This window comes from Conger conger, unplaced genomic scaffold, assembly GCF_963514075.1.
Source record: "Conger conger unplaced genomic scaffold, fConCon1.1 SCAFFOLD_199, whole genome shotgun sequence".
NCBI lineage: Eukaryota > Metazoa > Chordata > Actinopteri > Anguilliformes > Congridae > Conger > Conger conger.
The window spans coordinates 1-17,177 of NW_026890413.1; the positions used below are offsets into that span (position 1 = coordinate 1).

The 17,177-nt window shown below is 42.7% G+C and overlaps 1 protein-coding gene across 1 annotated transcript; it reads left to right on the forward strand.

Moving 5' to 3' along the window:
* The first annotated feature begins 1,140 nt into the window (after positions 1–1,140).
* msi1a (musashi RNA binding protein 1a) lies at positions 1,141–17,171 on the forward strand. The gene is made up of 7 exons (XM_061230254.1): positions 1,141–1,320; positions 1,732–1,772; positions 2,880–2,961; positions 3,105–3,189; positions 10,818–10,859; positions 12,031–12,123; positions 16,801–17,171. The coding sequence occupies exons 1-7, from the start codon at positions 1,262–1,264 to the stop codon at positions 16,861–16,863; spliced, it is 465 nt and encodes a 154-aa protein (XP_061086238.1). The 5' UTR covers positions 1,141–1,261; the 3' UTR covers positions 16,864–17,171.
* The last annotated feature ends 6 nt before the right edge of the window (positions 17,172–17,177 follow it).

Consider the following 17,177-nt stretch of genomic DNA (forward strand, 5'->3'; position numbering starts at 1 on the left):
CTACACAGAACTTTCAGAAATTAAGTGCGAATAGACTACAGTAACATGAATAATATAGTAATAATAATAACACATATATAGGCTACATGTAAGCTGTGACTTGTAAAAGGTAGCCTACAGCTATAGAAAGTTGATGGTGAACATACGTATTCGGGTTGAGGCACTCTCAATCTCTCATTTATTTGTTTGCTTAATTTACCTATTTTTCTTTAAACAACCTCGCAGTCATAATGTATGATGTAGGCTATATCGAAGTTCAGGTAGTTTCGCGCACACACAATGCGGCTTTATGGCCCGAATGCTGCTTCTTAAACTGTTGTTCCAACCACACACTAAGCCAGTGTTCTATTTTCTAAGATCACATTGTTACATTGCCTAAGTTACACGCTTCGTCAAACAGTTGCCCCTAAAGGAATAGGGGCAAATACCTGTTCATTGGAAAGACCTGGTCAATCAGAACGCCTCGCTTTTTTCACACAGTAGAATATTAAGTGCGTTATCGATTATTCTAATCATTGCCATGTTTCATTGTCAAGAGATCAGGGAGAATCAAATCACATGCGCCCAGATTGCATAGTCCAGATTGCATATTTGATTTACCAAATGACATGGCAGGATGTATCCGCGCAACTAATCTCTGTATCCCTTTAAAACTCGTAATCATTCCCGGTATACATGCAGATATAATAGTCACCATGGTCGTTATAGAGAAGCAATTATGTTTATGAGAACGTGTATAGAACGTGTCTTATGAGCCTCCTTAATAGAAAGTTACCACCGGCGAACATATATAGAGCATTAAATACAAAGTTTGTTGTACTATGATGACGTAAGTTATCCTCATCTGTGTTATTTTTTATGAATGCAAATATATATATATATATATATATATATATATATATATATATATATATATATATATATATATTATATATATATATATATATGAGAGAAAGTATGATAAAGCTGTGATAGAAAGAGGAAATGAAAACAAAACAAAAACAACCGACGTGAAAGGCTGCTATGGGAGAGGCAACATGAAAGAGGCGGGGATGGGGACGAGAGAGGGAAGGAAGAAGAGATGGATTTAAAAGAAAAAGAAGATGGAGAGGTGGAGTCTACGGACGTTTTGTGTGCTTAACGCCCTCTGGTCCCACCTCTCTGAGACAGCCCGTCCCCCCTTCCCAGTCGGCCAAACCCCCGCCCCTCACTCCGCTCTCCCTGCTTTCTCACACTGCACACTCGGGAACAGAGACACGGAATGGATACGGAAGGGAGCCAGAGCAGCCTGTCCTCCGCGGACTCCCCTCACGATCCCTGGTAAACATCGCCATTGCTTTACCTACCACTGAGCGCGGATACGGCTCTGAGAGACCCAGGAGTTGAGAGGGGGACCAGTGGAGTTCTGAAACAAAGACAGACAGCGTGCTTGCTCACTCTGCTGTGTAGGACTATCACTGCACATCCACTCTACGGGACCGCGCGCTCATCTTATTTTCTTTGCACTGAACAGTGGGCATGGTTATAATATATTTAAACTTTTCTGTTCCATTAAGAGAAGTGTGTTTATCTGGAATTAATATTGGAATAACGGCCTGGTTGACAAGTACATATGTTCAGCCAATATGGCCGATTTGTTTAAAGTTTATTTAAATTAAGTGTGATATAGCTTAATTAATGTTAAAGTCAACCGGCTATATACTGTTTCACACCGTCTCTTTTCTCATTTAGCAAAATGTTCATCGGCGGTTTGAGCTGGCAGACGACGCAAGGTGAGCGTGTAATCTAGCCTAGTTTCTTCGACGCCAACTTTCCAAAAGTAGGGAGAGCTCAAGTGTTGGTTATTTTTATTATTTTAAAATGTGTTAGTTATTAAAAATATCTGCTACTTCTATTGAAGCAAATAGCCTATATTAATATGTTTTGCTTGTTTTCTTTTTAGTGGTGGGTGGAGGGGCTTTGAGTTGAAATTCTCAGTGATGTAAAAGAAACTAAAATGTTCAGCCCGTAGTCTACTGGCCGAAATCAAAGCGTTCATTCAATAGGGATCAGTCGGCAGGGATTTTGAAAGTTGGATGAATGGAAACAAACAAACCCCTTGAGAGTGAGATTAATTGGAATTGGGTTTAAAGAAAACACTATGGTCTGTATATAAGACTCGAATGTGGTGTAAACAGTACTCAAAGGGACAAGAAAACGCCAGTGCAGTTTCTGAACTTGTTGTAAGGTTTTTAGTGCTTGAGCCCTGCAAGTCACACACACACACACACACACACACACACACACACACACACACCCAATCGGAAGACGTACCTCTATAGGTTTGCTTTGAGTTTGAGGGGATCCACATCACTGAATTTGTTTTTGTTTTGGGCAAAGAGTGCTGAATCACGCATAATGATATAGCTGCTTCGCACAATAGCTAATCCACTAGACGGTCGTTGAGGGGCAGACGGGCTTTGCCAAAAAATAATCTTGTTTTTACATTTCTGTTTTCTTATTAACGAGTGGTTTGGATGATATGGTGACATGTATTACATCTGTGTAAACGTAGTGGAAATCTTTATCATGGGATACGGAATACACGTTAAGTCAACAAAAGTTGATTTAAAAAAACTAAATGGGCCTTATGTCACCTGACAAAAATATACACGTTTTACAACAATATTTGGCATGTAAAAATGTATAGGCCCATGCACGGTGAATACATTAAAGTGGTTGTTAGAAGTTGTCATTATGACATTGTCAGCTTCACTTTAGTTACCGAACGGACATAAATGTTTTATCACTCAGTGATTTCCGCCTTGCAGTTAACATGATACAAATAGCATGTGTTAATATCTTTTTAATGACTGGTTATGTCCGTTTTTCTCTTTCAGAAGGTCTAAAGGAGTACTTTAGTAAATTTGGCGAGGTGAAGGAGTGTATGGTGATGCGGGATCCGGTTACAAAGCGATCGAGGTGAGGGAGGCGTGCGCTCCCCGGCGCCCTATCAGAGACTCCGCCACACAGAACAACACGGCACTTTGCTACATATTTATTTTTGATACTCATTTTATTAATGCATTCTTATATCATACTTTTCTTTTGATATTCATTTGCAGGGGCTTCGGGTTTGTCACTTACGTAGACCAGGCTGGCGTGGATAAAGTTTTGGCTCAACCCAGACATGAATTGGATTCTAAAACTGTGAGTTGCAATTGGTTCTGCTTTGTCAATCCCAGTCTTACCTTTATTTTAAGTGAAAATTTAATACACACATAGTACGTAGCATTACAGGTAGACATATTTGGGTATCACATATACAAGCTCTATAGGCTTACGTGTCTTTCCCCTCTAACTTTATTGGAAACTGGAATAAAAGTTTACTTGTTAGGCCTCCTTATAAAATATTGCAATAATAGAATCATTCAGAATGAGACATGTGAAAATTAAGGCTTTAAATTTTAATTCTGAGACCTAATTATATACAGATATCTGACAGACAGTTGTCCTTTACAAAATAATAAGTTAACTTCTACCAGCTATTTTCGCCGATCGCCTTCCCTACCTGACTTCTGGTCGAGCCTGGCAACTAGGCTACCTGAATAAACAGAACTTTTTTCAAAGGATTCCTTCAACATACACATTAAATTATTGTTGAACTCGCGAATGGACTAAGACACTTTCCATGCGTAAGGCCGTGTCGCAACGACTTACGATTCAAATGTAAATTCCGGAGCAATGCAAATTTATTTAGGAAAATCCGCGCTTCGGTATGACCTGGGCGCATGTGCCTGCCTCGCAAAGGCGAATGCTGGCTCCACTTTCTTTTCTTTTTTTTTTTTTCTCTCTATCGTCCCATTTCCCAGCTGCTGATGGGGGGGGGGGTAATATTGAAGAAATAAAAGGAATAGAGGAGGGAGCTTTCTCTGCCTCTCCCTCCCACCGCGAGGTTGTCGGGAGCGCGTTCTTAGTCGGTGTCCATCGCCATGGTAACCGGGGGACCCAGACAGGGTGGCTCTTTACGATGGTACTATGGAGGGGCTTGGTTGCAAGTGTGAATGTATAACTTATAGCAGCGTAAACCCCAGAAGTGGCAAAAAGATTTTATATACAACTTTTATTCTATTTTTTTTTACACGAGGTAAAATAAAGTAGGCTGTGTTGAGTTCAAAAACAAACATTAGGGAACAGGGAATGTTGAACATAGCCTATTTAATTTTTAGTTGATAAAATTGAAATGGAAGCTCATAAATGGTAAAACAGTGTCATGTTTTAGTTATAAACATTTGTTACCATATTTATTATATTTACTATATTTATTTTAGTTTCGTAGTTTAACTTGAGCTTCTCAAGCGCGTGAACCACCATTATGTCACATCCACTGCAGGTGAGAGGATGACTTGGCAGTTGGAGGGAGGATGTTGAACCAGTGAGGATGTAAATGCTTGCACATCAGATTAGTGTGACATCCTTTGTGCTTGCACTGTACGTGGCAGTAATTGGGTTTTGGATAATCGACTTATTGCACATGTGAGAACAAAATTAAGACCATTATTGTATAACACTGTACAGATTAGTTTACTGGGCGAAGGCAGTGATTTACAATATAAAACCAGTAAGCTCGTTTTACAGTAAAGATTTCAGAGCATTTCTCATACTAATAATGCCCCTTTGAGAGATTCTGACATCTGTAGTCACTGTATACACCACGCATCACTCTCAGGGTGATGTCACCATATTCTTGATACCAAATACACCCTGTGTTACACCATTTTGTTACAGTGTTCAGTATTATTTACATGACATTGCAGTGCATCTTGGTACGTAAAACTTGAATGCGCCTGAAAAGTCTTAGGTGAAACTTTGTATGTGTGTATATGTCTCTTTGTTTGTGGTGAATGTGGGCGGGTCTTATGACAATGGTGGCCCATTCGTCGCCATGGGGATCAGCAAGTACCCCCCCAGGGGGGTCAGGGAGAGGGAGTGGTGATGGTTGTGGGGAGGTCAGTGTATTGAGATTTTCTGGAGCTCTGTGTCTCTTTTGTGTTGCGAACTGTATACCTTCTCTACACTACCACACCAGAGGACTGAATACCACCAGGAAGAAAATTATAATAGACTCACAGGACTGAAAAGAATGAGCAGGGAGAGATACTGAAGTAAAGGAGTGGGGTAAAGTTTTCAAGTGCATTTAGTGTATTGCATTTAGTGTATTACATAGTGTAGTACAGAGGAGTGTATATGAAATGTTACTTGCAATATCATTTTTTGTGAATTGGCAGGTACATTGGAGAAATGGAGCAGGATTGAGGTGTGAGAGAGGTAGTGATGTTGAGGGAATAAAGATGTTGCCAGAGACCTGTACCAACATGTAATGAAAGAACAAATGGTTCTGGTTGAACTCCCACTGGAGGAGCTGAGATTAGCCTGTCGCAGTGGGATCAGCGTGGTGATGTTAGTAACTAAGGGTGCCACTGTGGTTTGTCACCCTGGGACCTTTGTCTCCATAGTGACCGCCATTTCTCCGAAATGAACAGGATGCAAAACACACAGTGCAGCAATGAAAATCCTCTCCCTGAAAATGTGTGAAGGAAATAAAAATGTGGCTGTGCTGACACTGATTTTTCATCAGGAAGTTCAGTCGGGTGTATTTAGTAGAGAGGTACACACATCAAGTTTCTTCAGGAAAAGGTACTCACTGGTCTGCAATTGTCAGTTGTGGTGTCAAATATCATGTGTATTCAAGTTAATCTTCAGCTTATTTTTTGAGAATGCGATTATGGCCGCTTTTTCCATTCTAAGCATTACACTTTCCCACTTAACCACATTTTGGTAAAGTTTGACAATGCAGTGTAATCTCTGATTGTTGATTCATTAGCTAATTATTAAACATTATTTCCTATTAACTTCTGGAATACTGATATACCCGAAATAAGTCCATTGCAATGCACACAAGGATATTTAAGGCTCATTACACGTGGCGATTGAGGTGTATGAACTCAACTCCAAATTCAGCTGGGTCCTCCGACTGTTGTGAAGTTGGAAGCTGAATTTGGGTTCACTGTTGGGAGGTGGGGTAGGTCCAAGCCGGGTGGGGCTCTCTTTGCTTATGCTGTGTGACCAGCGTGTTTTTTGTTTGAGCCAGCGGGCTCATTGAGCGGCAGCCGAAGCCGTGAGATGGTGAGGAAAGAGAGAACACGCTTCCTGCCCCCTCACTCACCCATCAGAATGGACATTGTCAGGCCGCCTTAGAGGGGCAGCAGGGGAAGGACGGAGAGAAAGAGAGCGAGGGAAGGAGAGATCTCCTGTGACAACTGAAAGAATGTGTCATGCTGAGACCGGCTGAACCGTTTCTCAGCCCGTGGAGAGCAAGAGGGCGGCAAGAAGAAAGAGGGGAAAATGGAAAAAGGACAGAGATGCTGTGTTGTGTCTGAGAAAGAGGGAGAGAAGGGGATGCCTAATCGTATCAATGTTGGAAAGGAATTTGAGCAAATGTTTTCTCAAAGACACCACCGTAAAGAATGCTTGCTTTGTGGAAACGGTTCTCCAGTAACATTTGTTTATTTTAAAAAGTGCTTTGTAGCCTCTGAAGGGCATACTGGGCTAACTGCTGTCAGTGATTGTGCATTGTTTTCTTATTATAGTAGACGTCCTGAACAACTGTCAGATTTTCAGTGTGATAAAAATCCTGGGTCTGTTTGCATCAAGCAGATTAGTGTTTTTTGCCTCTGGTCCACGGTTATGCATTCAGATTGGAATGGTTTGCGGCTGAATGTTTTTGTTTGTTGGACAGCGGGTGAGAAAGGTGGAATTGCATGTGCTTCAGGTGGGTGAAAGAGAATCAGTGGCTCCCAGGAGTGTCCCATGCCATCTGTGGGGGTGTTCTTTAGGTTCCCAATAGATTGGGAGGGGGGCTAATGAGGACCTAGATGGGGTGTCCTGTTTGCTGTCTCCAGCCACTCATAGATTTGGGTTTTTTTGCACTTGGTGTTAGGGTGAGAGTGTGGCCCTTGGTGTGTGTGTGTGTGTGTGTGTGGGGAGCAGGTGGGGAAGCACAGGCCTGAATGCCTTAATGACAGAACCATGGCCAGCGTCAAGCCTCCAGAGCACCCAGTGCCTATGAGGATAAGAGCCGCAGTCTGTTTGTGAATGGGTGTGAAAATACTTCCATGCACTATGCCGTTTGTCTCTGGTATTTTCTCTTAAGGGTGTTTTGTTGCAGTCGGCCCGAGTCTCATTTCAGCTGTGGCCTGAACCGTAGAGATTAGCCCTAACTGTGCTGACGAAAGCAGGAGAGGTGGGGGAGGGAGAAGGGGATAACCCCCTCCGTGATTAGTATAGATCTCAAATGCAGCTAATCGGATTGAAGGAACAAGCAGGGTTGTACTTCTGAGGTACTGTATAGATCGAACTAACCATATGCTTCAAAGCATGTGTAACAGGTTCTGTCTAAACTAGTCAGTTCCATTTCTGTCTCATGCACATGCTACCTGTTGTCAGGGAAGGCTTGTGAGTATAATCTTGTTGACCAGTTACGTACGGCTTCACTGTCATGAATTGGAGATGTGACAAAAATAAATTATTCTCACTCCCTACCGAGGGTTATTTCCATAGAACAACAGCTCTTCAGGTTTCCAGATACCTCTGGTTATTCATAGCACTTCATATTTGACATTTGTCTCGCCCCCCCCCCAATAACAAATTAATCCAAAACCAATTCTGAATGATCCATCTAAACCAATGACCTTGAATGGTATTTTAAAGTTGTGCCAACTGAGCATTTAAGGCAGTCTGTAATGCTGACGTACTTATAACTTTTCAAAACTTTTTGAGACTTAAGTGGTTGCATGACTAATAAATTGCACTCTATGTTTAGGAAAACTAAACCGGGATACTGGAAGTGAGTGGAAGTTTGCTGTTTTACTGGATGCTAAATACAATCTCAGATTTTGTTTCAATGGTGTACAGAAGTTTTAATGGCTGTTAATGATGACCTTATCAGTCCCAGTTTTGAGTGGTTGATGTTATTTGTAGTTAGTCGAAGCAGGCAGTTCAAATTGTCCCTCTTATCCCCCCATTTCTTTTGTTTTCTGAACGGAAGCAAATGGTGACTATGACATGTGAATAGCCCTGTATTTAAGCTATTAATGGCAGTTGTGCCTGATACCAGATCATCCCTCTGTTCTGGAGATCACTGACAGTTAAGACTGTGTTTCTCCCTGCTAGTAAATTTGTCAGTCACTGGTACAATTTGTGTTTAGTCAAATTGATTTCCTGAAGTGGTGACTATGGGGAAAAAAAAAAAAAGGTTAAACTCAAGCTGATAGGGTTGCTGTAGCCTGTCTTCTTAAAATGTTTCCGTTGTATGTGCTTGTTTCTCTTCTGAATTTTAAATTAGTTAAATGGCAGTGGTGTCCTGCAAAAGGAAGGGGTGTGTGTTTAAGTTGCATTTACATTTCTTTTTCACATTGTCATTGCCTTTACCTAATTTTGTTTTCCTGAAACCAAAATAAAAACATTGGTATTAGGCTGCATATATATATATATATATCAAATATAGTTAAATGGGTAATTTCTGTGCATGTTGACACAAAAAATTAATTGATGTCCATTCAGTATTTTTCCCCCCCGTGTGTTGGTTGCTGTCTGTTGATTTTGTTTGTTTGTTTGTGTGTCTGTTTGTTTGTTTTTGAATGTGTACAGGAGTGTTGGACAACAGGAGGGTTGGTGACGTGAGGTGACTATCAGTGTAGTTTAGCAATCATAGCACTAAACTGTAGACATTGCATCTGATTCTGTACAGTCTAGTTTCGTTATTTCTTTTTTAGCACTGTACGTAGTAGAATCTGCAGTGAGGTCAAAACTTCTGTACCTTGCTCTGGTAAACCGGGCACAGTCTGCCATAGAGGCCATAGCTCTCAACTGTAATTTAGTTCTACACTGTCATGGTTACAGACTAATATAGAACTCCTAGTGCTGTACTGTCTCACTGTTTCACTGCTTGGTATAACAACAGTACAGCATAGTGTAGTCTAGCATTATATTCTAGCCATATTAGATCAGTATAGACTAATATAGAGATTTTAGTATTGTATTCTTTAGTCCTGTATAATAGTGATAGTATTCTGACATCTTCCTTGTGCAACATGATTATGTACTGACATTATTAAAGGACTTTGCTGGTGTACTTTTGTATGGCACATTCAATCTGTGCAACTCTAGTTTGTGTTAGATAAGTATGATGATTGCTAAAAATTTAACTTATATAGTAATGGCACTCTTGGTAGTCATGCATAGTTATGTACTCAATCTGCTATTGACAGTTTTTGTTTAACCTGCTGTAGCCAGTGGCCGGTGGCTGGCATGAAAATGGCTGAGTGGCGGGGAACTTTTAAATTGTAGGCTTTTGCACTGCTCATTACGAGCTGGCCCTGGGCAGAAAACCTAATCGTTAAATTGTAGCTCTGCCATAGCAGGATCGTCTATTCTGCACTATAGGAAGAGTAAAGCAAAAACAAACAAACACAAACAAACAAAAAAAGAGGCTGCTGTCCGAGTGTGTGCATGTAACGCCGTCACCCCTCTTCTCCCTGTCTTTGATTACACTCTTTTGCTCTCCTCCTGTCTCCCTGTGTCTGTCCGTTCTGTGGGAGATGAGATGTGTTTGTGATTTTAGTGCCTGTGTGAGATTCCAGGAGATCACATGTCACATGGGGGTGACAGAGAGGAGGTGAGGGGGTAGGAGGAATGGTAGAGATCCGTTTGGTATACTCCCGCTGTTACCAGCTGCAGCCCAGCGGATGAACTAGGTTATTCACCGCAAGTCACACAGCAGAGGTCAACCCAGCTCAAACGCTGCACCCCTCTGCAGTGCTCTTCTGTTGTCCTGGATCACCAGCATTTAACAATTGGGATGAAATATTAATCGTCACTGAATTATCTCTAATTCTATGCCACATGTTCTGTAGCCCAGACATTGATTTGAATACATTCCAGAGCTTGCCAAGCAAATGGTTTCCAGGTAAATAGCTGGAAACACACCTGCTCCAGCTCCCCATATACATCTCCAACTCGCACACCTGTAGAGTTGAAAGGCGTTGGGCTGCGAGAGGTGATAGTTTTCTCTTGGAATTGATTCTTCTGTGCCATTGTAGTGAGGTGAGAGCAGAGGTCAATTCAGTTTCCATTCCATGAGTGCCCTCACCTTCCATCCCACTTTCACTACCCCCTATACCCAAACCCCCACAGGTGGAAATGACAGCTATCTTTCACCCTTTTTCTTTTGACTCCTCTGTTCACCCTTTGTGGCCCTACAAAACACACTTTCCTTTCTAACCTTACTCAACCATCGTGCCATTCGTTCTGTCAAGTACAGTACCTTCTCCCCTTGCTCTCATCTTCCTCTCTGTTGCACTGGCTCTCATTGGAGATAATATAGAGAGACTCAGGTTGAATATTTGTTTCACAACAGGTGTGAGGAACTTGTGGATGAGAATGAGTTCATATAGACAACATTCTTCTTTCAGGTCCTATGTCCAGTTTCACAATAATGTTTCTGCTATGAGCAAAGGAATGCGAAAATATGGAGAATTCAATGCAAATTGTATAGTCGTGGTACAACTGCATTTGGATGTGACTTTTAAATTTGTGAATTTAAAGGAGAAAAACTGGAACTGTAGGGAAACAGTGGACTTGATGTGCTGAACCCCCAGTCTCATAGACTTCTCATCAACCTGTGGCTGATTCTACTCGTGGGCTTATTGGTCCATTTAAATTTAAAAAATGTTCCTAATTCCCCCCCCCCTCCCCTTTGCATGTTTTTTTTACCTCAGATTGACCCAAAAGTGGCATTCCCTCGCAGAGCTCAGCCAAAGGTAAGAACGGCGCAAAATCCCTCGTCATGTCTGTCCTTTTTAGCCTTTCAATCTTTCTGGTTGCATCTCGAAGATATCAGTGTGTATGGAAAGGGTCAATTGGTGTTTGTTAGTATGTTTCGTTTGTGCGTTTGACCCCTGTTGAGGCAGAACAATTGAATCTGGGTTAATTCCCAGTAATGGGATGATTACATAGCCGTCACTATGACATCATTAGAGTGCTGCAAGAGGCAGGGATGGATTATTTTATGTCACATGATCACGAATGGAGCCATTGCCTCAGTTCATGACTCATCATTTACAACCCCCAATTATTCATTATTCATGTCACACATAGGAGCATGCAACATTATGTTTTGTGTGCATCACCTAGGCCTTTATGTTATCTTAAATTAATGAATGTTCCCCTACCAGAATTGGGAATGATAGTCAAGTGATCTCTAAAAAGGTGAGCAAGTTATTGGCTCTTGTCTGCCACGTCTGAAACCAATCTGAGAGAGGTGAGAAAGCGCCACACAGTGCATGCTGGTTTTGAGGGGCAGGGCAGCACTGGTTGATGGCCCCCCTGTGGTTCTGGGAAGGTCTGTATAAAACTGAGAGTGGGCATGACAAGAGCATGGGGAAACTGAGTTCTTCAGAGTTCTACAGTTACCACCGTGATTATTCTGCCATTCACTGCACCTTATTTGGAGCAAATTACAACATAAAACCTCTATCTTCATTAAAAGAATGACAGATATGCTGTATTGTATTTGTGGGCAGAAACATTTTGGTTTACCAAATGTCCATTTTGTTTTTGGTATTTATGTGTCAAGGCTGTAACCATGGTGATGTGATGTTGAATGAGACTTGTTACGCGAAGGCGTAAGATTCAAATTTGAAGCCTTTGTATCACTGAGCAATGTACTTAACCTGATTTTTTTCAAAAACCATTCAGCTCTATGAATGGGTGAAGTAGTTTAATTGATAAAGGTGTCCACTAAGTAAATAATTAAAGTTAAAATGGTGAAATTGCCAAATATTGCCAAGAATGATACTAAAAACCCACCCACTTTGGAGACTCCACTGAAGTCAACCAAAGTTGTCACTATTACTGTATATAATAATGGTCAGATTATATGAACGGAAATTGTTCGGATCTTTCTAATTCTCTCGTCTCCTCCTTTGCCAGTTGGTGACTCGCACCAAGAAAATCTTTGTTGGGGGCCTGTCAGTCAACACGACTATTGAAGATGTGAAGCAGTATTTTGATCAATTTGGAAAGGTAGGTGTGATAAGTTAAGAAGGCATCCTGGAATGGGCGAATAGATCTAAAATGGAGTTAAATCCTTCGTCCTGATTGATGGCCTTTTAAAATGTCCCAACTGGTTGTCCCAGGGAAGGGTTTGTCATGGGGAAGGATTATTGGTGAAAAGTGATGAGTCAGGAAGGGAACCGTTTTGGAATGTAAGAGGTAAGAAATTGCTTGGAGGACCATGGCTGAGGATAGTTTTTTTAATACTGGAAAATATGTACGTGTGTGTGTGTGTGTGTGTGTGTGTGTGTGTGTGTGTGTGTGTGTGTGTGAATTAATTTATGGGTTGCGCCTGTTCATGTTTTTAAATTTTCTGGAACCACTATTAATTTGTTGTTCCCACTTGAATTGGGGAATGATGGAACCGTGAATATAAGAAGTACAAAAGAACTTGATTACGTTGTGGAGAAAAGAGAGAACGAGAGTGAGATTGAGAGGTTAGAGGTACAGCGAGAGTGGTGGAATATTGAAGATGGAGAGAAAAAGAGTGTGGAAAAGAAAGAGGGGAAAAATTCTAAGTGCTAATGCAGGCAAAGGAAAGAGAGAAAAAGTTTGGGAGAGGGAGTCAAAGAAGGTGGCAGGCAAGGGGGAGGGATTATGAGAATCTGAACTAATCTGATGTAACAGCTGCTCCTGCTCTCCCCCCCCACCCCACCCCCCTCTCCAGCCCCCGGCCCCCTCCCAGCCTGTTGCCTTGGTGACCCAGCTTGTCCATTGTCCCTAAGTAATTCAGCGGGCAAGGGGTTTTGTGGGGAGGTGATTGGGGGGTTGTGTAACAATAACACTGATCAACTAACGGTCAAAATAGCTTAGACCCAATTCAGCCTAGTTGTCACATCAACTCAGTCTCCTTGGAAGTCTCCTTCTGCCTGTTTCTTTAACGCCAAATAGTTTTTTGCCCAGTTTTAGTGTAAACGAAAATCCATTGAGGAATGGTGTATTTGCGAAGTAGACTTCATTCAAGAACTTGGATCGCCAGATTGATGGAGGCTTTCAATATGGGAAGGGGAGGGGAAAGTCACTGATGTGATAACAAAGGGAGAAGAAGAGAAAAGGGACTAGGGAGCGAGGACGATGGGGTGCTGGGATGCAGAGGGGGGCAAATAAAAGGAGAGAAGGGGCAAGGGTCAAATATAATTTTGCTCACATGGCAACAAAAATTTCACCACTGTAATCGCATGCTTCCTCAAACTATAGGTAGTGATGCCGACTTGTGATGCAACTTGTTTCAAATTGTGGATGTGTCAAGCTTGGAGTTTTTGGATCAACTTAGTTGCAGTTTCAAGTATGAAACATATTTTCTAAAGATGTAGATGTACGCAGATCAAGATCAGTCTTGGTTGAAAAGTAGTTTCATGTCCGCTTTTATTTAAATTGACAATGACACAATTGAATTACTGTGACAAGTATTTGATTGCAAACGCTTTGCAGCAAAGCTATATACGACAGATTGACAAAAGGACTTTTCTCCTGTCTGTGGTTTATGCATCTCGAGAGAGGTGGTTCTGCTTCTGCTAAATGTAGACTAAGCGCAGATTACCAGGTTACCATAAGTTGACATTGGTTATCCTCAAAACCCCCTTATGGGTGTTGACCTGGCACATATGAGCCAGATCAGAATGAGCTCAAATCTCTGGAGCCTCCATGTCCTTTTTATGTAATCTATCCTTTGTTCTAATGTCATCTGCAGACATGGCCATCAGCACTAATTGCTAATTGCACTTGCACAAAACAACTGGTTCTTTTTCCAACATGAGAAAAGAATATTCTGGTTCAACAGTTTCACTAAGTTTTTAGCTTATGTTTCAGCACAATGTATTTGGTGACTTCAGTTACATATTACTTGCTCTTCTTTAAGTATTTCAAGTTCAGGGAGTAGTATGTTGCTGCTGGATGGGATTAGAGCACCTTTGTCATTTATGTGAGTTTGGTGAGCCACAGCTCTTAAGTGAGTTGAAGGTGGGCCAACTCCTGTAGAGATTTGAGATTTGCATGGTTTTTTACACAGCTTTGTGCACAGTGTGGCTGCTGTCCGCAGTGCAGTCGTTATTATTATTCACCTCAAACTGTGGCATTCCCTTTGTGGGGTTCTGGAGGTGTCACGTCTGCTGTATTCGCTGAAGAATTTTGCGAGATTTGATTGGATACAGTGCTGCACAACATGGGCCTCAGCCACTCGAGGATGTCCCAGCTGTGCACTGTAGTGCACCAGCCCTGCAGGTGCCGAGTTTAGCGTGAAACAAACACTCCAGCCTCCCACATAACCACATTACCATTCAACAGAGAACCGGGGGAGCGATAGGAGGTTTGAACTTTATTCACTTATCTGCTCCCAGCCTGCGCAAACGCAGAATATATTATTGACAAACAAACACACACCCAGAGACACAATAAACACACACTGGTGTTTCTATCTCACCCACTGCCCTGCCCCTAATTCTGAATGCCAGTGTCATTATGTCACCATTACATGCGGCAAACTGGCATTAAATTGGTCTCCCTCAAAGCTATGATTTTGAATTGAACGGTTGGCTTGTTTCATGCAGGGGCCATACACCAATGAAAAGGAACTGTTTGTGCTTTTAAAAATATTTTCTCACTGGAGAAATATCCATACAGTAGTGCCAACCACCCCCATCACCACCACCCCACAAGGCAAAGATGAGTGAAATGGGAGCAAGAGAGATGGACAGAAAAAGTTAGGCTCCAGCCACCCATGAGCGTTCCCGATTAGAGTGCCTCACTGGACTCTTTGTCTGCTGCCCTGTTTGGAAAGAGGGGGTGGGAAAGAGGGATGAGAGAAAAAGAGGGAGAAATGAGGCAGGGGTGTGGGTGAGGGGTATAAAGAGAGTGTGTGAGAGGGAGAAGAGATAGTTCTATGCACCGCCCATTCAAATTCCTATTGTTTTAAATATTACTTGTTGAGTGACTTGGGCTTCAAGGTACATCGGTCGAGGGGGAAGTGTGCAGTGCAGGGGGTGTCCCAACACTGTGGTGTGGGGTGGGTGTGCACTGGTTGCACAGTCATTGACTTGACAGGCTGTTTTTCGCAGCCCCTGATGCTGCTGTGTCATTGGGTTTTGACAAGAGTGAGTGGGACAGGGAGCGCAGGACGTATGCTAGTGCGTAAATGTCAGAGTATGGGGGCCATTTCGATGTGCTTGGACCAACAGGTCCGCTTTCACACTGGCAGGAGGTCTTTACCTTTGACCTTTTCTCCCAGGTTGACTTGCACCAAAGTGCTCTTAAGTATGTACACAGCCTGGCATGCACACGCAGAGCCGGAACAGTATACGCACGAGGACAAGTTTTGCTGGCAGTGCGATGAGAATATGGCCCTGACCAGGCACATGCTGCCCAGTGAAACATCGTCACTGGGATTTTATTTCAACCTGAGATGGCCTCACAAGTTTTGAGCTTGTGGTTAAGTTCCAAAAATACTATTTAATATCAATATACGTGTGTACATGTGTATGGGAACACATGTAATTTCACAAAAGTTTTGATTGAGTTTGAGACGCAGTTTTGTTGTCCTGAAAAACTATGTTTGTCCACTGTGCTTTCAGTTTTTGTTTTTCCTTGGGAATGGAAGCTGTGCTCACTTTCTCTCACTGTGGGGAGAGGGGGGGAGAGAGAGGGGGAGAAGGAGGGGGCAGAGGGGGATGAAGGGGGAAGCAGGCAGAAGAGAGGGAGAAAAAAAGAAGGGGGGAGAGGAGGAATGACAGGCGTCCGTGCCAACAAACAACAAAGCCTCTCTCCTCTTTGTTCTCTTTCTCCCTCCTTTTGTCCCTCTCCTTTTTCTTCTCCTTTCCCTCTCCGGTCGGTCCCAGGCTGTCTTTCTCTGCCCTCGGCTGGGCTTGTCCTTACTGCACGTGCTCTGTATCTTTCCCTCAGCAGCACGTCTGCCCCCAACTTATATTACTCCAGTATCTCCATCTTCTCAACTTTCCTTTCCCTCTCACTGCCGCTCTAAGTTTCTCGCTCTTCCCCTCTCTCTTTCTCTCTCTCCCTCTCTCTTTCTCTCTCTCCCTCTCTCTCTCTTTCTCTCCTTCTCCCTCTCTCTTTCTCTCCTTCTCTCTCTCTCTGCCTCTTTCTCTTTCTCCCCCTCTCTCTATTCATGAAGGAAGAAGGGGAGTGGTAAAACCTTCTAATCGAAATTCTTCAGCTAGTTTCCATGGGAATGGTAAACTTTGCGGAAAGTGAAAGAAAGAAGTGGACGCAGTTTGTGAAAAGATTATACCCCCTCCCTCTGAGTGAGGGAGCGGGAGAGATGGAGTAAGAGTGCAAGATTGCGGGAGATGGAGCAAATAAGAGACTGCAAGAGAGACATTCAATGCTGTTTACCTTATGGGTGGGGGATGAAATGAGGGTGCCTGTGTCCAATTCTAACTCTTCTGTTCTACATCACCTCTCACCCTTCCCCTCTCTGTCCCCCATCTCTTTTCCCCTGTTCTGCCTCCCCCTCCCCCCATATCCTTTGTCACCTGTCCCCCCCAATCCCCCCCTCCTTTTCACCCTTTCTCTCTCTCTTGATCTCTCCATCTGTTACATGGCCTCTCTTTCAAACTCAGGAGGAGAGGAGTTGAACAATACCTCTAGTGCTATGCTAATCTGTGGCCCTCTCCGTCTCTTTTTCCCTGTGTGTAGGTTGATGATGCCATGCTCATGTTTGATAAAACGACTAACAGGCACAGAGGTAAGACTGCGTAACCTCAGGTCAGTCTGTTCCCATCTGTACACAATGTGGTTAGTTTCAGACGGTTTACAAACAGTGTGTTTAAAAAGAAACAAATAAACATAAACAGCTGAAGGACAGTACAGATTTTCCCAAAAACTTTGAGAAGCCCTATTTGTTCTCAGGTACCACTAACGGCTTGGATAGCTGTTCCGCCTCTTCACCTTTCCTCTCTCCTTCTGATGGTTCCTCCTTTCTCCCCTGCCTGCTCTTCTCCCTGTTTCTGCCCACTCATCATCCTCCTTCACCCAACACCACCCCTTCCCTCTTCACCTATCCTCTTTTTACC

Coding starts and splice junctions, on each gene's coding strand:
- msi1a (XM_061230254.1), top strand. CDS start 1,262: ATGGATACGGAAGGGAGCCAGAGCAGCCTGTCCTCCGCGGACTCCCCT. Junction 3,190..10,817: donor ATGAATTGGATTCTAAAACT/GTGAGTTGCAAT, acceptor TTTTTACCTCAG/ATTGACCCAAAAGTGGCATT. Junction 12,124..16,800: donor ATTTTGATCAATTTGGAAAG/GTAGGTGTGATA, acceptor CCCTGTGTGTAG/GTTGATGATGCCATGCTCAT.